We start from the raw sequence: 23679 nt of genomic DNA on the forward strand, positions 1-23679 counted from the left end.
AATCAGAACCGGTATCGATTCCGATTCACATCGTGAAATTTTTATCTTGCAGTCCGACGGGTTTTTTTTATCGGATGCGCCCGAGCCGATAACAAAAAACTACAGCTGACTCTTTAAAATGAGTTTGTTAGTATCCCCCCACCCTCCAGAACCTCCCAAAAAAGTTTTAAATACCTGGTGATCCAGCCGGGGTCCCGGGAGCATTCTCCCGTGCTCGGGCCGTCGGCTGCCAGTAAACAAAATGGCACCGATGGCCCTTTGCCCTTAGCATGTGACAGGGTATCCGTGCCATTGGTTGGTCCCTATCACATGGTAGGAGCAATGGACGGCTGGCGCCATCTTTAAAATGGCGTGGGCCATTCAGTGCACCTACCATGTGACAGGGGCCGACCAATGGCACCAATAGCCACTGTCGCATGGTAAGAGCAAAGGGCCATCGGCGCCATTTTGATTAGTGGCAGCTGACAGCCTGAGTGCGGGAGAATGCTCCCGGGACCCCGGCTGGACCACCAGGTATTTAAAACTTTTTTGGGGGGTCTGAAGAATGGGGGGGTCCGGAGAATGGGGGGATACTAACAAACTCATTTTAAAGGGTCAGGTTGTGTTTTTAGGTTGTGTCCTTTCTTCCCGCCCGCCCCTCCCATAACGATAAGAAAACCCACTAAATTAATTGTGGGGTTTCCTATCGCTATCGGGGACCTCCCTGATATCTGATAAATGATTCACATCCCTAGTGGCTACAGCTGGAGGCAAAGACAGATCTCAAAGTAGCCCAACCGGTTGTTCTGGAACAATTCTTACTTGGATTTAACCAGCCTCTGCAAAATTGGGTCTGCCAACACACAAGGCTCATGTTGTAAAGAGCTCTATAAGTGGCAGACACCTTCCACCAGGCGCAGTTAATGTCAATGTGGTAAGGAGGCAACAAAGACAACCTGCACAAATGTCCTGGCGAAGCATAAAAAGTGAAGCTTCCAAGCAGTGACCTTTAGAAGCAGAGAGCTCATCTTCTGTACCAAGAACCCAGGCCACAGTCTGATCCACGTGCTTTAACTTTGGTAAGAGACGTCATTTAGCAAGAGACTGTCATTTTGAGGGGCCTGAAGTTATGGATATCAGCTTAGTGACCCAGCCAACACTAGACTATAAAATCTTTGGGGATAAAGGAAAAACTTCAAAGCAGGAAAAATCCTCACTTCAGAAGAAGAAATGTATTCTCCCAGGAATGAAACTGGGGACTATTTTTCCTTCTGTGTCTTTTGTGCAGGGAATGGTCATCAGGTGGACTGCTGCCCATTTAGAAAATACGAACATAAAACGCTCTCAAGGAGAATGACTAAAGGCAAAAATGAACCCATACAGTGGGCATGCTCTTCTTCTAAAGCGCTGGACAATAATGTCAAAGAATGTCCATGGATAGATGACACGGAATGTGAACACCAACTGGAAGAACAGCCCAAGAAAGAGAAGGGGGGGGCAATAACAGAACCCCAGAATGAAAATGAAAAATGAGAAGAGTGAGCGAACACAATTGCAAAGCTAAAAAATTGTAGTTTAGTGGATATCCCTCATTTGAGTCACAAGGAGTTTGTGATCCAGGTGGAACTGGACAAAGTTCCCACCCAAGCATTGGGGGATTCAGGCTCTGTCAAGGCTCTCATTTATGAGAACCTCCTCCAAAAAGAGTGGATCAATCACAAGAAAAGAGAGACACTTACAGCGTACATGGGGAGAAACAGGAAAACCCAACCAGTCAGATTCTGCTAACGACCACAGCAGGTCAAGCCATTATGGAAATGGGAGTCATTCCTGAGCTCCCATACCCAATAATTCTGGGTCGCGATTGTCCCCAGTTTATGAGCCTATGGGCCCAGCTCACAGGGAATCAGGGTAGCCCACCCAAGGTACCCCACTGGTGATGAAGAGCCAGGAATTAGTCCGGGCACGGCTGAATGCCCAGCCTCACAAGGCCGAGCTGAGGGGGAGGGTATGTTTGGGAGCATATAAGGAACTCCCTCAGAACATCTTAAAGGACTAGCTACTGCTATCTGTATCATCTTCCTTAATGCAAGTGGGGACAAGAGACCAGGGCCAGAAGGATGAGGGAGGCCCAGGGTGAAAGACAGAAGCCTCAAGAATATGAACTGAAAGTCACAATTGTTTTGTTGAACTGCTCAAACCAGCTATCTGTTTTGTTTATTATTGCTTAACAATAAAAAGCTTATAAAGAATTTGACAATTCCAGTGTGGAAGCAGTTCTATGGCTAATCCTGACTTCTCAGCATCTCATGGAGTGAAAGATCTGTACAGAACTTTCCATTTATTTCCATCAAACTTCAGTGAAATTGAGTTGGAAACTATACTTGCTTTCAGCGTAATTTTTGCTACTGTCCACTTTTATGATATTATCAGTGCTGTTTACATTGAACTTCAATGGTGGATAACAGGTAAGTAACACACAGGTCTAGAAGTTAATCTTCCCCCCACTCAGGGAATTCTGAACACTCCGAGTGTTTTTCACTCTTTTTTGAGAACTGAGCAGTTCTCATCATCTGAAATGAGATGGCCCCCTGGGTCCTTATCTGGGACTACCCACCTGGAGGTTAAAATGGTAAAAATATGTTTGCTTGCCAAAGCTATCCCTAAAGTAGGACACATTTGGGTATCCTAGGCCCCACATTTTGGATAGGGGTAGCCCTGAGCGTAAAGCATGTGCTTCTTCTGGTGTGCCTCCTGCCAGCCCATGGAAAAGTCCTTGCTGTACCATGCTAAGGTAATAGCAGTTTGTTCTACCATACTGGATCCAGTACAACCCTCTACCCATCAGCCTCCCATGTAGATTATAGCTGGTGTAGTTGTTCTCATGTTTCCTTAAGTGTATTTGTATATGCATAGAGCCTCATTGAGGTGTAAGAAGGTTCGCAAAGCATTTTTCACATGCATGATTCTGCTAAATTTCTAATTAAGGAGGTGCATTGCATTATAGTGCATCGCAGCAACACATTAATTTTGATTTTGAATAAAATTTCACAACTTGCAGACTACCTGTCAAATGTTAGTCCTTAAGAATGTGCAAAATCGTATAAATAGCACTTCACACACCAAATGTCAGCATAGTCTGTTCATCACAAGTATCGAACACTATGTTGGGATTCAGAGCATAAAGTGCCATTTGCAGAATGTTCTTCAACTTCATGCTTGAGGCTCCTGGTGTGCTACTCACACCAAAAATGTAGCTTAGACAGTATAAACTATTCAAGGGATAAGGGATGGGGAATAGACAAATGCTAAAGTTTCCCTGAATTCGCATTCCCAGAATTCATATTGAAAAAAATATCATTTTCAAGGGGAAAGACTGCTGGTGAGAGACAAGAATGAGATGAAAAAAATGTAATTCTATCATCAGAAATATGAATATTTCCTATTTCCAAGGCAACAGCCTAACTATGCTAATCTGAACTGATAATATAATAAGCTGAATAAGAAAAAATCGTTATATCTGCTTTCATGTTTCATTCTATATATAGATATAATATAAAATATATCTAATATTTAATATTTTTAGAATCAATGACACCCATAATTTTATGACCCTTATTCTAAAAATCAGCATTTTCTGTACAAGAAATGTTGCAGTCTTTGATGTATGGAAAGGAATAAAACCTTACTTGAATCTATTGATCTTGGAGACTTATCTTGATCTGTTGATACAACACAGAAACATTATTGGGATGTGTTAAGAAAATTCATTACGTAGCTTCATTATTCTCATGAATCATTTTAAGTATTCATTTAAATTTGGCAATGAAAATGAAGATTTGGCCATGAAATACAATTACAGTATCTGTTACTATTTGGTGTTTTTTTTATAATTATCTATACTCCTAACTGTGCTCACGGCAATGTAACATAGCAACAGATTGACTAAAAAATAAGCCTTCAAGATGCTCTTGAAGGACTATGGAGTTGTTTGGCTTTTGCATTTTGAATTAATTGACGCTAACAAAGTATGTGTGCAGTAGGATACCCTGATGCAGAGTGAAATCAAAACATAATACTATGCCAGACTCTCTTCTCTGAAGTTTCATCTTCGTGACTTGATACATATGAGGGAAGTAATTTTTCCTAAACTGCCATTTTTATTTGCAATATAAAACTGCCTTAAAAATGTGATATTGTTGGGTGAATTACTACTTATGGATCAATGATTAAATATGACCCGTAGAATACGGCAAGTGTTACAGTGATGGCCTCCACTACCTCTACCCCTACTACTACCTATCATTTTTAAAGCATTACAACAAATGTACACCGCACTGTTCAAGTATACACAAGAAACAGTCCCTGCATCTTAGACTTTGCAAATCCAGTCAAGATAAACATACAGGACAAAAAATACTTTGAGATGTTTCATATTTTAAGAAAATGATTAAAATCAACAAGTCTATTATTAGGAGAACTAGGGGATAAGATTTAAAAGCAGCATTAAAAAGAGGGGTTTGTAGACTGGAGTTGAATAACGACAGAGAGGTGTAAAGAATGGAGCTGAGGGGGAGGAGGTGGAGGAGAAGGGCATAGATAAGAGTGACTTGCTTAATGAGCAAAGTTTGTAAGTGGGGATGTATGGACAGCTAAGAGAAGAGAGGAGTTGTTGAATGAGTGCACTCATAGGGGAGTAAGAGAAGCTTTATCTCCATGCAGAAGCAGATAGGGAGCCAGTGTAGTGACTTGAGAAGAAAAGTTACAAGCTGTAATGACACCAATGATACAAGTCATGCAGCTGAATTCTGAATAGATTGCAATGGAGAGAGATGGCTCTCCGGCAGATCTGTAAAAAGCAGCTTGCAGTGAATGGTATAACAGGGGATAATGATCGAGTGGGTGTTTTGGTAATGTGTTTAATATTTTTAGAATCAATGACACCCATAATTTTATGACCCTTCTTCTAAAAATCAGCATTTTCTGTACAAGAAATGTTGCAGTCTTTGATGTATGAAAAGGAATAAAACCTTACTTGAATATCTTGATCTTGCTTTACCTGTTGATACAACACAGAAACATTATTGGGATTTGTTAAGAAAATTCATTACGTAGCTTCAATATTCTCATGAATCATTTTAAGTATTCATTTAAATTTGGCAATGAAAATGAAGATTTGGCCATGAAATACAATTACAGTATCTGTTACTATTTGGTGTTTTTTTAATTATTATCTATACTCCTAACTGTGCTCACGGCAATGTAACATAGCAACAGATTGACTAAAAAATAAGCCTTCAAGATGCTCTTGAAGGACTATGGAGTTGTTTGGCTTTTGCATTTTGAATTAATTGACGCTAACAAAGTATGTGTGCAGTAGGATACCCTGATGCAGAGTGAAATCAAAACATAATACTATGCCAGACTCTCTTCTCTGAAGTGTCATCTTCGTGACTTGATACATATGAGGGAAGTAATTTTTCCTAAACTGCCATTTTTATTTGCAATATAAAACTGCCTTAAAAATGTGATATTGATGGATGATTGACTACTTATGGATCAATGATTAAACATGATCCATAAGAACATAAGAAATTGTCATGCTGGGTCAGACCAAGGGTCCATCAAGCCCAGCATCCTGTTTCCAACAGAGGCCAAACCAGGCCACAAGAACCTGGCAATTACCCAAACACCAAGAAGATCCCATGCTACTGATGCAATTAATAGCAGTGGCTATTCCCTAAGTAAACTTGATTAATAGCAGTTAATGGACTTCTCTTCCAAGAACTTATCCAAACCTTTTTTGAACCCAGCTACACTAAATAACCGAGTCACATCTACTCGTTCAAGACCTCTCATGATCTTAGAAACATAGAAACATAGAAATGACGGCAGAAGAAGACCAAACGGCCCATCCAGTCTGCCCAGCAAGCTTCACACGTTTTTTTCTCTCATACTTATCTGTTTCTCTTAGCTCTTGGTTCTATTTCCCTTCCACCCCCACCATTGAAATATCTAGCTTGATTAGTTAGGGGTAGTAGGGGTAGTAACCGCCGCAATAAGCAAGCTACACCCATGCTTATTTGTTTTACCCAGACTATGTTATACAGTCCTTATTGGTTGTTTTTCTTCTCCCCTGCTGTTGAAGCAGGGAGCTATGCTGGAAATGCGTGATGTATCAGTCTTCTCCCATGCCGTTGAAGCAGAGAGCCATGCTGGATATGCATCGAAAGTGAAGTATCGGACACAATTGGTTTGGGGTAGTAACCGCCGTAACAAGCCAGCTACTCCCCACTTTGTGAGTGCGAACCCTTTTTTTCTTCTCCCCTGCCGTGGAAGCAGAGAACTATGCTGTATATGCATTGAAGGTGAAGCATCAGGCTTATTTGGTTTGGGGTAGTAACCGCCGTAACAAGCCAGCTACTCCCCTCTTTGTGAGTGTAAATACATTTTTCCACATTTTTCCACATTTTTCCACATTTTTCCACATTTCCTCTTGCTGTTGAAGCTTAGAGCGATGTTGGAATCACAGTAAGCATGTGTACGTTTATTGAATAAGGGTATTGTCTCCAGGCAGTAGCCGTCATTCTGGCGAGTCACCCACTCTTCATTGGCAGCCTCTTGACTTTATGGATCCACAGTGTTTATCCCACGCCCCTTTGAAGTCCTTCACAGTTCTGGTCTTCACCACATCCTCCGGAAGGGCATTCCAGGCGTCCACCACCCTCTCCGTGAAGAAATACTTCCTGACATTGGTTCTGAATCTTCCTCCCTGGAGCTTCAAATCGTGACCCCTGGTTCTGCTGATTTTTTTCCTATGGAACAGGTTTGTCGTTGTCTTTGGATCATTAAAACCTTTCAAGTATCTGAAAGTCTGTATCATATCACCTCTGCTCCTCCTTTCCTCCAGGGTGTACATATTTAGATTCTTCAATCTCTCCTCGTACGTCATGCGATGAAGATCCTCCACCTTCTTGGTCGCCCTTCTCTGTACCGCTTCCATCTTGTCTTTGTCTTTTTGTAGATACGGTCTCCAGAACTGAACACAGTACTCCAGGTGAGGCCTCACCAAGGACCTGTACAAGGGAATAATCACTTCCCTTTTCTTACTCGATATTCCTCTCTCTATGCAGCCCAGCATTCTTCTGGCTTTTGCTATCGCCTTGTCGCATTGTTTCGCAGACTTCATATCATTAGACACTATCACCCCAAGGTCCCTCTCCTGCTCCGTGCACATCAGCTTTTCCCCCCCCATCGAATACAGTTCATTCGGATTTCCACTCCCCATATGCATGACTCTGCACTTCTTGGCATTGAATCTGAGCTGCCATATCTTCGACCACTCTTCCAGTTTCCTTAGATCCCGTCTCATTCTCTCCACTCCTTCTGGCGTGTCCACTCTGTTGCAGATCTTAGTGTCATCCGCAAAAAGACAAACCTTACCTTCTATCCCGTCCGCAATGTCGCTCACAAAGATATTGAACAGGACCGGTCCCAACACCAATCCTTGCGGTACACCACTTAAAACCGCTCTCTCTTCAGAGAAGGTTCCATTTACCATCACACATTGTCTTCTGTCCGTCAGCCAATTTGCAATCCAGGTCACCACCTCGGCCCTCACTCCTAAGCTTCTCGTTTTATTCACCAGTCTCCTGTGCGGAACCGTATCAAAAGCTTTGCTGAAATCCAAGTATATGATATCAAGCGCTCTTCCTCGATCCAATTCCTTGGTTACCCAATCAAAAAAGTTAATCAGATTTGTCTGACAGGATCTCCCCCTGGTGAATCCATGTTGCCTCTGGTCCATCAATTCTCCGGACTGTAGATAGTTCACTATTCTCTCTTTCAGCAGTGACTCCATTACTTTTCCCACCACCGAAGTGAGGCTAACCGGTCTGTAGTTGCCAGCCTCCTCCCTGTTCCCACTCTTATGAAGCGGGACCACCACCGCTCTTCTCCAATCACTCGGCACCACTCCCGTTTCTAGGGATCTATTGAACAGGTCACACAGCGGAGCTGCCAGAACATCTCTGAGCTCCCTCAATATCCTTGGATGAATCCCATCAGGCCCCATGGCTTTGTCCACTTTCAGGTTCTTTAGCTCTTCCCACACATTTTCTACTGTAAAAGGATTTTCATCCATTCCACTTCCCTCCAGTTTCTTGTTGTGTAGAGATGGTCCTTCTCCAGGGTCTTCTTTAGTAAACACAGAGCTGAAGTATTCGTTTAATATTTCTGCCATTTCTTCGTCTCTCTCCACACATTGATCATTACCACCTTTCAATTTCACTATACCACTTTGGACCTTTCTCTTTTCGCTGATGTATCTGAAAAATGTTTTGTCACCATTTTTTATCTCCTTGGCAATCCTCTCTTCTGCTTGACTTTTTGCCAACTTGATTAATTTCTTTGTCTCCCTCAGTTGATACAAATATTCTTCTTTGTGGTCCTTCCTTTGGGATCTTTTATATTTCTTGAATGCTATTCTTTTAGCTTTAATTTTGTCAGCCACCTCCTTTGAGAACCAGATAGGTTTCAATTTTCTTTTGCTTTTCTTTACATTTCTAACATATAGAGCAGTTGCCTTGGTGATTGCTCCTTTTAGATTGGTCCACTGTTGATCCACATCTCTCTCGTTCTCCCATCCTTTAAGTTCTTCCTCCAGGTACTTCCCCATTTCCTCGAAGTCTGTGTTTTTGAACTGTAAAACTCGGGTCTTTGTGGTTCTTTTCCCTATTCTTTTAGTGATATTAAACCATACTGTTTGATGATCACTACTGCTGAGGTGGGCGCCCACCTGGACATCTGAGACATTATCTGCATTAGTGAGCACTAAGTCGAGTATAGCTCCTTCTCTTGTGGGTTCCAACACCATTTGTTTGAACAAAGATACTTGCATGGCATCCACTATCGCTCTACTATTTTTAGTTTCTGCAGATGGGATTTTCCAGTCTACATCTGGCATATTAAAGTCACCCACGATCACCACTTCTCCCTTCTTACCTATCTTATGGATGTCTTCAACCAGATCTCTGTCCAGCTCTTCCTTTTGGTTTGGAGGCCTGTAAACCACTCCAATATAAATGGACGCTCCGTCATCTTTTTTTAGGTCGAGCCATAGAGCTTCTTCCTTACCCCAACTTCCTTGTAGCTCAGATGCTTGGATGTTGTTTCTAACATAAAGAGCCACACCTCCCCCTTTTCTATCCTCTCTGTCCTTCCTTAACAAGTTGTAGCCTGGTATTGTTGTATCCCATTCATGAGATTCTGTGAACCATGTTTCTGTGATAGCAACAATGTCCAATTCTGCCTCAGTCATTAGGGCCTGCAGATCTGGGATTTTATTTCCCAAACTATGAGCATTTGTGGTCATAGCCTTCCAGGTACTCTCTTTAAGATTATTGCTTTTCCTGGACTCCTTATAAGATATTAGTTGAGATTTGTTATTCACTTCACTCTTTCTTTTTGTAGTTGTGCCACTGTTGACAGAGTTATTCATCTCAATTAGATTTTTCTTTTGGTTATGGATCCTGAAATACTGCATGCATTGTGTTTTTTCCCTCTTTGCTGGTAACACTTCAATGTTTTTCTCAAGAACTTCTTCAGTTTTTAATATAGAGAAGGCTTGTTGTTCTTTTTGCATTTGGTACATTGTGTGTCTCCTCATCACAGGTCTAATTCTACCAGAGCCCACTGTAATCCTGGATTGTAAAGAATTTCTTAATGACCTGTTTGAGTGGGGGGGTATACCTCTTGGCTGCCCATCTGTCAAGAATGGGTGACTGTGGGGCCTACCCGAGCCTACTGAATCTCCTTTTCTTGACTCCTGGCTTTTCTGTGATATTGGGGAATTATTTTCTGAGTAATGCAATGTGGGTGTATTACTTTTAATTGAAGCTAATTGATCTCTTAAAGACCTCTTTTATATCCCCCCTCAGCCGTCTCTTCTCCAAGCTGAAAAGCCCTAACCTCTTCAGCCTTTCCTCATAGGGAAGCTGTTCCATCCCCTTTATCATTTTGGTTGCCCTTCTCTGTACCTTCTCCATTGCAACTATATCTTTTTTGAGATACGGTGACCAGAATTGTACACAGTATTCAAGGTGTGGTCTCACCATAGAGCGATATAGAGGCATTATGACATTTTCCGTTTTATTAACCTTTCCCTTTCTAATAATTCCTAACATTCTATTTGCTTTTTTGACTGCTGCAGCACACTGAGCCGACGATTTCAATGTATTATTTACTATGACGCCTAGATCTCTTTCTTAGGTGGTAGCTCCTAATATGGAACCTAACATCATGTAACTACAGCAAGGGTTATTTTTCCCTATATGAAACACCTTGCACTTGTCCACATTAAATTTCATCTGCCATTTGGATGCCCAATCTTCCAGTCTTGCAAGGTCCTCCTGTAATGTATCACAGTCTGCTTGTGATTTAACTACTCTGAAAATTTTGTATCATCCGCAAATTTGATAATGTCACTCGTCGTATTCCTTTCCAGATCATTTATATATATATTGAAAAGCACCTGTCCAAGTACCCATCCCTGAGGCACTCCACTGTTTACCCTTTTCCACTGAGAAAATTGACCATTTAGTCCTACTCTCTGTTTCCTGTCTTTTAACCAGTTTGTAATCCACGAAAGGACATCGCCTCCTATCCCATGACTTTTTAGTTTTCGTAGAAGCCTCTCATGAGGGACTTTGTCAAATGCCTTCTGAAAATCCAAATACACTACATCTACCGGTTCACCTTTATCCACATGTTAATTAACCCCCATCAAAAAAATGAAGCAGGTTTGTTAGGCAAGACTTCCCTTGGGTAAATCCGTGTTGACTGTGTTCCATTAAATCATGTCTTTCTACATGCTCTACAATTTTGATCTTGAGGATAGTTTCCACTATTTTTCCTGGCACTGAAGTTAGGCTCACTGGTCTATAGTTACCTGGATCACCCATGGAGACTTTTTTAAATATTGGGGTTACATTGGCCACCCTCCAGTCTTCAGGTACAATGGATGATTTTAATGAAAGGTTACAAATTTTAACTAATAGGTGAGAAATTTCATTTTTGAGTTCCTTTAGTACCCTAGGATGCATACCATCTGGTCCAGGTGACTTGCTACTCTTTAGTTTGTCTATCTGGCCTACTACATCTTCCAGGTTGACAATGATTTTGTTCAGTTTGTCTGACTCATCACCCCTGTAAACCATCTCCGGAACTGGTATCTCCCCAACATCCTCATTAGTAAACACGGAAGCAAAGAATTCATTTAGTCTTTCTGCAATGGCCGTATCTTCCCTAAGAGCCCCTTTAACTCCTCGGTCATCTAATGGTCCAACCGAGTCCCTCACAGGTTTCTTGCTTTGGATATATTTTAAAACGTTTTTATTATGAGTTTTTGCCTCTATGGCCAACTTCATTTCAAATTCTCTCTTCGCCTGTTTTATCAATGTTTTACACTTAACTTGACAATGCTTATGTTTTATCGTATTTTCTTCAGTTGGTTCCTTCTTCCAATTTTTGAAGGATGATTTTTTGGCTAAAATACCCTCTTTCACCTCACCTTTTAACCATGACGGTAATCATTTTGCCTTCCTTCCACCTTTCTTAATGCGTGGAATACATATGGACTGTGCCTCTAGGATTGTATTTTTAAACAATGTCCAAGCCTGTTGAACACTTTTAACCTTTGCAACTGCACCTTTCAGTTTTTTTCTGACTATTTTCCTCATTTTATCAAAGTTTCCCTTTTGAAAGTTTAGTGTTAGAGCTGCAGATATACTTATTTTCCCCCTTCCAGTTATTAGTTTAAATATGATCATGTTATGATCACTGTTGCCAAGTGGCCCCACCACCGTTACCTCTCTCACCAAATCCTGTGTTCCACTAAGAATTAAATCTAAAATAGCTCCCTCTCTTGTTGGTTCCTGAACCAATTGCTCCATGAAACAATCATTTATTACATCCAGGAACTTTATATCTCTAGCAAGTCCTTATGTTACATCTACCCAGTCAATATTGGGGTAATTGAAATCTCCCATTATTATTGCACTGCCAAATTGGTTTGCTTCCCTGATTTCTCTTAGCATTTCATCATCTGTCTGACCATTTTGTCCAGGTGGACGTTAGTATACTCCTATCACTATACTCTTACCCAATACATATGGGATTTCTACCCATATAGATTCTACTGAGCATTTAGTCTCTTGTATGATCTTTAGCCTGTTGGACTCTATACCCTCCCGGACATAAAGTGCCACACCCCCGCCAAGTTGATCCTCCCTATCATTGCGATATAATTTGTACCCTGATATAGCACTGTCCCATTGGTTATCCTCCTTCTCCAAAGTTTCTGTGGTGCCAATTATGTCAATCTCATCATTTGCTGCTATACACTCTAACTCTCCCATCTTACTTCTTAGACTTCTGGCATTGACATATAGACATTTCAAAGTATGTTTTTTGTTTGTTTTAACAACCTGCTTTTCAGTTGTTTGGGATAATTTGAATCATTAGTTTTGGTGATTTTTTACATATAGGCATATGGACTATGTTTGCTTTTAATGGAACCTCTCTGTTGAGATGCCCTAACTCTCCTGTTTCATTAGTATCCTTCAAGGATACATTTCTCCGAACCATGCACTGCTGAGTGACTGTCGGCTTTCACCCTTGTTCTAGTTTAAAAGTTGCTCTATCTCCTTTTTGAAAGTTAGTGCCAGCAGCTTGGTTCCACCCTGGTTAAGGTGGAGCTCATCCTTTAAGAAAAGTCTCCCCTTTCCCCAAAAGTTTCCCCAGTTCCTTACAAAGCTGAATCCCTCTTCCCTGCACCATCGTCTCATCCACGCATTGAAACTCTGGAGTGTTACAGTGATGGCCTCCACTACCTCTACTCCTACTACTACCTATCATTTTTAAAGCATTACAAATGTACACAGCACTGTACAAATACACACAAGAAACAGTCCCTGCAACTTAGAGTTTGCAAATCCAGTCAAGATAAACAGACAGGACAAAAAATACTTTGAGAGGTTTCATATTTTAAGAAAATGATTAAAATCAACAAAGCTTGTATTAGGAGAACTAGGGGATAAGATTTAAAAGCAGCATTAATAAGAGGGGTTTGTAGACTGGAGTTGAATAAGGACAGAGAGGTGTAAAGAATGGAGCTGAGGGGGAGGAGGTGGAGGAGAATGGCATAAATAAGAGTGACTTGCTTAATGAGCAAAGTTCGTAAGTGGGGATGTATGGACAGCTAAGAGAAGAGAGGAGTTGTAGAATGAGTGCACTCATAGGGGAGTAAGAGAAGCTTTATCTGCATGCAGAAGCGGATATGGAGCCAGTGTAGTGACTTGAGAAGAAAAGTTACAAGCTGTAATGACAACCGATGATACAAGTCATGCAGCTGAATTCTGAATAGATTGCAATGGAGAGAGATGGCTCTCCGGCAGATCTGTGAGAAGCAGCTTGCAGTGAGTGGTATAACAGGGGATGATGATCGAGTGGGTGTTTTGGTAATGTGTTCAAAAAGGAAGGGATGGATTTTGGTGATAGAGAAAGAAATGAGATCTAACAGCAGTGTGTTAGATGTGTGTATAGAGGGAGAGAGAGAAAAGAAAAAGATAGCCCCAAGGTTGCAGGGCTGAGGTGGGTACTGGGAGGATGGCAGTATTGTCTAAGAAATAGAGAAAGAGGGAAAAAGGGAAGTAGGTTTGGCAGGGGAAGATGAGAAATTTGGTCTTGACCATGCTGAGTGTAAGGTGGCTGTGGGACATCCAGGCAGCAATGGCCAACAAGCAGGTTGAGGTGTAGAGAGGTAGATCTGGGAGCCATCAGCATACAGATAGTACTAAATAGAGATGTGAATCGTGTCCTCGATCGTCTTAACGATCGATTTCGGCTGGGAGGGGGAGGGAATCGTATCGTTGCCGTTTGGGTGTTTAGAATATCGTGAAAATCGTTAAAATCGTGAACCAGCACACTAAAACCCCCTAAAACCCACCCCCGACCCTTTAAATTAAATCCCCCACCCCCAAATGCCTTAAATTACCCTGGGATCCAGCGGCGGTCCATAGCTAAATCGGGGGAAGGGGGAGGGCAGGAAAACCGGCACACTAAATCCCCCTAAAACCCACCCCCGACCCTTTAAATTAAATCCCCCCCCTCCCGAACCCCCCCCCCCCAAATGCCTTAAAGTACCCTGGTGTCCAGCGGCGGTCCGAAACGGGCTCCTGCTGTTGAAGCGTGTTGTCTTCAGCCGGCGCCATTTCGCAAAATGGCCGCCGCAAAATGGCGGCGGCCATAGACCAACACGATTCGACCGCAGGAGGTCGCTTCCGGACCCCCGCTGGACTTTTGGCAAGTCTTGTGGGGGTCAGGAGGCCTCCCCAAGCTGGCCAAAAGTCTCTGGGGGTCCAGCGGGCGTCCGGGAGCGATCTCCTGCCGCGAATCGTTTTCCATACGGATAATGGCGCCGGCAGGAGATCGACTGCAGGAGGTCGTTCAGCGGAGGTCTGGAACCCTCGCTGAATGACCTCCTGCAGTCGATCTCCTGCCAGCGCCATTATCCGTACGGAAAACGATTCGCGGCAGGAGATAGCTCCCGGATGCCCGCTTGACCCCCAGAGACTTTTGGCCAGCTTGGGGGGCCTCCTGACCCCCACAAGACTTGCCAAAAGTCCAGCGGGGGGTCCGGAAGCGACCTCCTGTGGTCAAATCGTGTTTGTCTATGGCCGCCGCCATTGTGCGGCGGCCATTTTGCGAAATGGCGCCGGCTGAAGACAACACGCTTCAACAGCAGGAGCCCGTTTCGGACCGCCGCTGGACACCAGGGTACTTTAAGGCATTTGGGGGGGGTTCGGGAGGGGGGGGTTTTAGGGGGATTTAGTGTGCCGGTTTTCCTGCCCTCCCCCTTCCCCCGATTTAGCTATGGACCGCCGCTGGATCCCAGGGTAATTTATGGCATTCAGGAGGGTGGGGGATTTAATTTAAAGGGTCGGGGGTGGGTGTTAGGGGGTTTTAGTGTGCCGGTTTTCCTGCCCTCCCCCTTCCCCCGATTTACGATTTTTGACGATAAATCGGGGGAATTGGTATTGTATCGTGGCCCTAACGATTTTTGACGATTTAAAATATATCGGACGATATTTTAAATCGTCAAAAATGATTCACATCCCTAGTACTAAAAGCCATGGGAGGAGATGACAGCACCAAGAGAAAGAGTATAGAAAGAGAACAGGGTCCAGGACAGAGCGCTGAGGTATACCAGTTGCTAGTAAAATAGTGGTGGAGGAGGATCTGCAGAGGACCCAGTGCAAGTGCAATGGGAGAGGTAAAATGATGGCCAAGACAGAATGGGGTCCTGAAATCCAGCTTAGAACAGATTATGAAAGTGTGGTGATTAACAGAGTAAAAAGCAGCAGATAGATCAAGGAGGATGAGGATCAAGAAACGTTGGCAATGAATCAGTCACTGGAGATTTTGGCAAGGGCTTTTTCAATGGAATCCAGAGGACTAAAACAGATGGGAAATGCTTGAGGAGAAAGTCAAAACGGTAGAGGCAAACAGCATGTTTAAGAACCTTCATTTTCAGTTTTATTTTAAATTGCTCTGGAATGTATTAGGGCCTCATTTACTAAGCATTTTTCCCATAGACACAGAATGGGAGGAAAGCCTTAGTAAATCAGGCCTTTAGTGTTTGTAATGAACAAAATTTAGAGAAAAATCCGCAGAAACAATGACTCTGCAATTATTCCACGTCTTGGCCACAGTGAAAGGTGCACTGCCACAGAGAGGACTGCTCACCCTTACTATGAGTGCAACACCCAATTGATGACAGATATAAACTAACAAAAGGACCCTAAGACCTTGCAGGAAATGATTCCTGACCATACTGTAACCTGGAAATTAGCACAGAGGTAAAGGGGCTTCCTTAAAGAAGATGCAGTAAAGAACAGTAAGGAAAATCTGGTAAAAGTGTGACAACTACTGCAAATTACAGCCCAGCCCTGGTGTAACATTTCAAGAGAGAAAGCGGCTTAAGTCTGAGAAAGTACCTGATGTCTCGTCACCTGCAAATAAAGGAAACAAAACACAGACACTATTAGTACAGCACAAAAGGGCAATAACTGATTATACATCAAGCCTTCAAGGGATAACTTGTAAATCGCTGACTGGATTATAACAGTGAGTTCTTCCAATGCCATTAAAACAAACCCTTGCAATCTAATAAATGGAAGAGATCTCAAACTCATCCAGCCCAAGATCATCAAATTCCACCCAACCCCACTCACTCCCACCGCCCCACTGAGAATAATTTCATGAAATCTATTTTGGGCCTCATTTACCCTACTGCACATTTGCGACACATTGGTCAAGCTTCATTTATCTAGATAGATAGCATGTGTTGCTTTTACGTCCAACAGATGGCGCTGTTTTTCCCAAAAAACATGTTTTTACCTGTCACAGGTGTGACATCTATATAATATAGGTATATATAAACACGCGCGTATTTGAATGCAACTTTGTGTCAAAATTTCAAAGCAATCGGTGAAGAACTTTCGGAGATTTAAGATTTTGAACAAACGAACATTTACATTTTTATTTATATAGATGTATTTGTGGTCACATTTAAAGAGGCAATATTGCAGGGTACATTTATCAAAGATTGCCACCAAACTCTAACTTTTATTCTTTTCTTTAGCAAATTACTCAGGGGTACTAATACATCACCCAAATTGGCATTGTTTTGGGGGTTTTTTTTTTCCCATTTTTTGTTCATTACAATAAACTGATAAATTAGAGAGAAAAATGAAATAGAAACTGAAAATAAAGATCTTTAAGCATGTCCAAGCAGACTTGAAAGGAAGGAGAGAGATGCGACAATAATTAGTAGGCAGTGTAGGGTCAGTGAGAGCTTTTTAAGGAATGGAGTCATTACAGCATATTTGAAGGCGGTGGAATGTCATAGATTGAAGATGTGAGAGATGGAGGGGATCATGGCAGAGGAAACAAGAGCTAAAGAGCCAGGGTGGGAAAGGGATCAGAGGAACAAATAGTGAATTTGGAAGAGGACAGAAAATAGGCAGTTTCCTCCTCTGTCATTTCAGAAAGGAAGAGAAGGTGGGAGGGGTCAAAGGAAGGGGTGGGGAATTAAATGGGGGAGGGAAGAGAAAGTTGACTGGGGGAGAACTCAAGATTAATCTTGTGAACCTTGTCATTTTTCCATAGCCTGAGAATAGAGTGAAAGAGGGCTCCAGAGGCATTTTGTAAAAAGGGAATTGAATGTGGTAAGGAGATAGCAAGGGACATAGGGTGCGGTCATAGTAGTCTTGCTTGGTAAGAACGATAGCAGACTGGAAAGAGGTCAGCATGAGGAGTTTAGGCAGAGATGTTCTGCATAGAAACCTAGAAAGCAGATTCTGGGTGTGAGCCAAGGCTGAGATTTAATACCCTTTATAGGAAAGGGAAAGAGAGGGGGAAGAGCAATCATGTCCAAAGCAGCGGAGAACAGGTAATAAGAAGAAACTGTCTCATCAACAGACTCTGACAATGGCCTGACAACCTCAACTTTGCTTCTTATGCAACACTCAGGCCCCCATCTATGTCTTATTACAAGGTTTTGTATTATTCTTGACAGCCCCCAAGGCTAGTGAAGCTGTTGTAAAAAAAATCCAGGCTCCCCTCTCACAAGTTTGAGTTTTAACCATGGCCCCTCATGCAGATTACCCCAGTGCTTCCTTGGAGGTCCTATGGCAATCATACCCCTGCTGTTTAAGGTCATAACCACCACATGCAGGTCACCCCAATGCCTTCTTGGAGGCCCGATGCAGTCCCACCCCTGCTGCTTAGGGCTGTAACCCAACACTCCATTCAGATTACCCCAATGCTTTCTTGGAAGCCAGATGCCATCATACCACTACTGTTTAAGGCTGTAATCACCGTTCCATGCAGGTTATCCCAGACTATGAAGAATTAGATCAACCTGGAGCAAGAGAGTCTGTGTTTCATAACCTCTTTGTACATCAGTGAGCATTTTTTGCCATCTTATATTCCTGTGTCTTCTTTTCCAGTAGTCAAGGTTTTCATTTTAATTTGTTAACTACTTATGGCACTATATGAGACTTCATGTACTAAGCATTTTTCTCATTGGCACAAGATGGGGAAAACTCTTCAGTACATCAGGCTCATTAGGGATATGGAAAGGGAAATTTTTCTTTTTTGTTTGTTTGGTTTTTTTGTTCCGAGGTGGGGAGTGTTAGGATTTCAGTTCATTTAATGTTTATTTTGGATCATTTGGCAAAGTGAAAAAAACATTAAATAAAAAAAAAATCAAACCAAAACAGCCATAAAGTTTGTTTTACTACTGTATTGCTTTTTGGTAGTAAAACAATGTGGCACTGGCCGGTTTGTGTTGCTGAGTGCCCTAGGGCCCAAGGACTAAGATTCTTTGCCATCTGGAGGAAATGATTTCTTTCACCTAGAAAGAACCTCGGGACCATTCAGGTCCTCAGGCTGGAATGGATTCACAATCATTATCCGGGAGAAGGAGCACTGGGGGAAGAGATGAAACTAGAGGCACCATCTAGGTGCATTTACTATCATCTCAAAAGAAATCTGCAAATGAGAAGAGTCAGAATCTACAAAGGGAATAAAATAGAGGTATGAGAAATTGGGTCTTGATAGTCATCTGGGTGAAGGGACTATGAGATCCATATTCAGTAGGCTGGTTAGTGGGCAAGTTAACCAGCTAAAGTAAGCGGAATAACTTGTCCCACATATTCATTGGGAGAAATATCCCACTGAGCTCCTAGCCTAAAGTAATCTGGCTACATATAACCAGATATCAAAAAACTGAACTGGCAATGCTTGAAATTACCAAACATAACTCTGGGAATCATTACATCATACCACATCATATTTCCATCAATATTGCCATATATTTCTGCACTACATTTAATACATTTAATACATAAGCTCAAAACAAGAACTTTTGTGTTTTAACAATAAATCCACAAATTGTTTTTATTATATTGCACTGACCCCACATACACACAGCATTGCTGTGGAAAAGGGCAGGCAGTGGATTACTGGGTGGCCATCCCGTGGTGGTTTACTCTTAATATGAGAGGCGCTAAGTTTTCCGGTTTAACGACTGTGGTTTGAGTACGTGAGTGATACCTGGGCCATCTGGGATTTGGAGCAGTGTTTGAAGTAGTAAAGTCTGGGATCAGAAGCTGTGTGGGATTCGAGGAGAGCTGAGACTCATAAGCAGTATGAATTGAGGTGCAAGGGGAGTCTCCGGACATGTTGGTGAGGTTATTGGAGCAAATGCTCAGATTTGAGAGAATTTTGTGATATGCCAAGAAGGTGGTACAATTTCCCCCTGAGGAAACCCTAGTCGGGTGAAACAAGGAATCTTGTCGGGACTTACAGTTTTTCAAGTGAACAAGCAATTTTCAATTCGTGAGTTGCAGTTTAAAACAAAGGGGATCAACGGTTTTCTCAACAGTGAATAAGCAATTTTCAAGGTGTGAGTTGAAGTAAATAGAAGTAGGATTATATATTCAAAAATCTAAGAGCATAATGAGCATTTGTTCTTTTTATGTGTTTTTATGGGGTATGTATGTGGTGTGAATGTGTGAATGTGATCATATTTATAGTTGTTATAGGGGTGTTGGGGGTGACATGTCCGGGGGATAAAACATTTGAAGATATTGAAAAGATTTAATTAACTCTGTATAATTATTGATATGTTTATGGTATATGATATATGTTATACTGTTGTATGATATGTAAAAAGTATACAATGTGTATGTAGTATGTGGGGTCAGTGCAATATAATAAAACATTTTGTGGATTTATTGTTAAAACACAAAAGTTCTTGTTTTGAGCTTATGTATTAAATGTATTAAATGTAGTGCAGAAATATATGGCAATATTGATGGAAATATGATGTGGTATGATGTAATGATTCCCAGAGTTATGTTTGGTGTTTAAGTTGGGGGATCAGGCAGTTACTCTCGTTGTTGAGTGCCAGATTATGCTTGAAATTCGCCAGGTAGATTTTTTTAGTTATGCGGCCTTGTATGGTCACATAAGTCGGTACTTAGCTAATTAATCAGATACCTTGTAAAGATATCTGGCTAAGTAGCACTGTCATCAACTAAAGAAAAACTAAGTTGCCCCATCCCCTTCCTCCTTCTTTCCAAAGCATAAGTCAATTCATAAATTGTATCCTAACACCCCCCCCCCCCCCCCCCCACAAACACACACACACACACCTTAAAGCTTTTTAAATTGTAGAGTTTTGCCCCGTTTTGGAAGCCGGGCCCTCGTCCTGATGTTACCTTTAAAAGGAGCTCAGCCTCCCTCCCCCTCCCACCCACCTACTAGGAAAAACCATGGCTCCTAGAACTCATTCCCATCTTCCTGCTCCTCCTCATCTCCACCAATACCTTTTTCTTCATCATCGGGAGTGAGGTACCCTCTGCCTCGCTCACAGCACTTCCAGCGCTGAAGCAGGTCTAAGGCAGCAGAATATATCAGCCCCTCCCAGGAACACCCCTGAAATGACCCTTTTTTATCTGGCCAAATATAGGGCTGGATTTAATACCTACGTGCAGGCATACATTTGTGAATGCAACCCGGCTCGCACAAATGTACGCCCGATTTTATAACAAGCGCGTGCAGCCGCATGCATGTTATAAAATCCGGGGTCGGCACACGCAAGAGGTGCATAATAGTGCACCTTGCACGCACGCGCCAAGCCCTTGGGGAGCCCTGCTGGCTTTCCCCGTTCCCTCCACCCCCCCCCCCTTCCCCTCCCTTCCCCTACCTAACCCGCCCCCCAGCCCTACCTAAACTCCCCCAACCTTTATTTTACAAGTTGTGCCTGCCTCCAGGCAGGCATAGGTTGCGCGCGCCGGCCAACGGCCAGCCCACGATCCTGGGCACAGCACCAAATGGCCGCAGCCCACGCCCCGCTCATTCCCCGCCCCTTTTTTCAAGCCCCGGGACTTACATGCGTCCCAGGGCTTTAGGCGTGCCACCGGGCCTTGAAAATCTGCCCCATAGACGGAAAATTATTACATTTTCTGTCTAAATGTCTTTTGAATATAGACCGCCTTATTTCTATCCCTTTCACAAAGGGGAAGGATGAGGGAACCTTATTTTATTGGGAGGGAGATCAGTTATTAAGGAAATCAGCTGCAACATCTTACAATGCTGCTGGAAGCCTAAGGATACAAATCTATTGGAGATCTCAAGTATACCATCAGTGGAGTGTGACGGAGCATGTAAGGAACTCCCTCAGAACACCTTAAAACACAGGCTATAGCTATCTTTCTGTACCGGTTCTCCTTAATGTCCATCCCAGCAAGGGATTCTGGGATAGGGTGGAGCACATCAAGCAGGGATAAGAAACCAGGGCCAAAGGGATGAAGGAGGCCCAGGGAGAGAGACTTGAGAATATGAACTGTAAGTTACGATTGTTTTGTTCAAGTGCTCAGACCAGCTAACTATTTTGTTTATTATTGCTTAACAATAAAGAAACTTATAAAGTCTGCTCTCTGGCTAATCCTGACTGCTAGGCATCACAAACAGTGGCAGCAGTGGGATTGCTTGCCTAAGCAGGAAGCTCAGGCAAAGCCAACAACTGCAGCAGGAAAAAAACAAAACATAAAGGGTTTTTTTTTTCCTTTTCGTCTCTTTCTCCTGGGACCTCCCAGTTTATTTATTACATTTATCTACCTTCATTCTGGAACCAATCATAATGGTTTACAAAAAATAATATGATAAAAATAAGTAAAATCAATAAAATTCTAACATTACATTAAAATAAATCATAAAATTACATTAAAAATAAGAAGCAGAAATAAGAGTTAAACATAGTAAGTACAATAAAAGCAATAGTAGAATTTATAAATAAAAGAGATAAAAAATAGGGATGAAGATAACATACAAAAAGAAAGAGATAGAGGCCTCAATCCTTCATAATTCCAGTTCCATCTTAGGGCTGGATTTATCACAATGCGGTAATTACCGCATGCGATAGGAAAAGGGGCGTGGGGTATGCAAAGGGACCACATCGCAAATGCCGAAGGTACTCACCGCAAGGTCCCGGGAGGTATCGCAGAGCCTAACGCATCTGAAAGAGGTGTTGTTAAAATTGGCGTTATGGCTCTGCGATACCTCTTCGCAGGCAGCCTAACCCCGCCCACTCTCCGCCCAGGTGTTGGATTTGCATCCCCTCTCCGCCCCTACCCCTCCCATTTTTTAAATTTGCATCGCACCACACGATATGGTGCCATCGCATGCGGTAAACACGTTTTCGCATGCTTTACAGGCGTATCGCATGCGAAAACGGGGCTTTTCGCATGCGTTAAGCCCTTAACGCATGCGAAAACGCCGTACCGCATTTTGATAAATGACCCCCTTAGTTCTTAATAGAGATGTGAATCGGAACCAGAATCGGTTCGGATTCCGGTTCCGATTCACATGTGGGTTTTTTCCATCGGGCCCCATCGCGTTTTGTTTATCGGCTGTGCCCCAGCCGATAAACAAAAAACCCACCCGACCCTTTAAAACAGGGGTCAGGAACCTTTTTGGCTGAGAGAGCCATAAACGCCACATATTTTAAAATGTAATTCCATGAGAGCCATACAATATGTTTAAAACTAAATACAAGTAAATGTGTGCATTTTATGTAAGATCACACTTTTAAAGTACAATAAGTCTCTGAAAATATTACACCAGGCCTTAAGACACCAATACATCTCCTATTAGGAAAACGGACCAAGTCAGGCTGCTATAGAGTCCTACACAGAAACTACACGCCAGCAGAAAACCTCACCTGAATCACGTGCTGTCCCTCACCTAACATAGAATAAAGAGACCAAAACGCATAACAAGAAGCATGCAGACAAAAACTGAATTGGAAACTGCAACAAGCCAGAGTCTCTGTATGCAGTGTAACAAAGGAAAAAAGAAACATCACACATCCTTATAAAACAAATCAAGAAATATAAAATCATCAGCAGTAAAACTGTACTAACAAAAAGAACATATTTCGAAACAGCTGATGAGTGGAATATCCAATAATTAAAAACTCATATAAAACATTTCCAGATACCAACAAAATATTTCAAAATAGCAGACACAAAGATCCAGTAATGAAAAATAATAAGGATACAAAAATTTTTTTGCTCTGCATACCTGGGAACGTTTGATATCCAGGTGTCCTGAGATTGTTCTGAATTAGCAGGAGGTGGGGTGGTTTGCTTGGAACTTTCTCCTCTCTCAGTCACATACCAGCGCTCTCTCTCACACTGGCTCTCAATGACACACCTATACACACATGCTCTCAGTCACTCACATATACAAATGTTTTTTCTCTCTCACTTATATAGGCTCTTAATTACACATATGCTGTCTATCTTTTCACGCTTACACACACACAGGCTTTCAATCACATAAATACATGCTGTCTTTTTCTCTCACACACAGACTCTCATTCACATGCTTACAAACATGTCCTCTCTTTCTCTCATTTACACACAGGCTCTCAATCACATACTCACATGCTCCCTCACCTAAATCAGCTCTCAATCACACAGACACACATGGTCTCTCTCTCTCATTTAAACACAGGCTCTCAATCACATACTCACATGCTCCATCACCTAAACCAGCTGTCAATCA

At 42.3% G+C, this 23679-nt stretch overlaps 1 protein-coding gene across 4 annotated transcripts in view; it reads right to left on the minus strand.

The window, feature by feature from the left end:
• The window catches only part of LOC115098931 (mucin-19-like), a 308825-nt gene that overhangs the window by 226267 nt on the left and 58879 nt on the right, over window positions 1-23679 (minus strand). For 3 of the 4 annotated variants that reach the window (XM_029616058.1, XM_029616057.1, XM_029616056.1), the window contains 3 exons: window positions 16035-16049; window positions 5015-5038; window positions 3669-3701 (listed from right to left, as the gene is read on the minus strand). In XM_029616058.1, coding sequence (XP_029471918.1) covers window positions 3669-3701; window positions 5015-5038; window positions 16035-16049 — 72 coding nt within the window. The remainder of the gene's footprint in view (window positions 1-3668; window positions 3702-5014; window positions 5039-16034; window positions 16050-23679) is intronic. The other variant, XM_029616060.1, reaches the window with a different exon arrangement.

This window comes from Rhinatrema bivittatum, chromosome 9 (assembly GCF_901001135.1).
Source record: "Rhinatrema bivittatum chromosome 9, aRhiBiv1.1, whole genome shotgun sequence".
NCBI lineage: Eukaryota > Metazoa > Chordata > Amphibia > Gymnophiona > Rhinatrematidae > Rhinatrema > Rhinatrema bivittatum.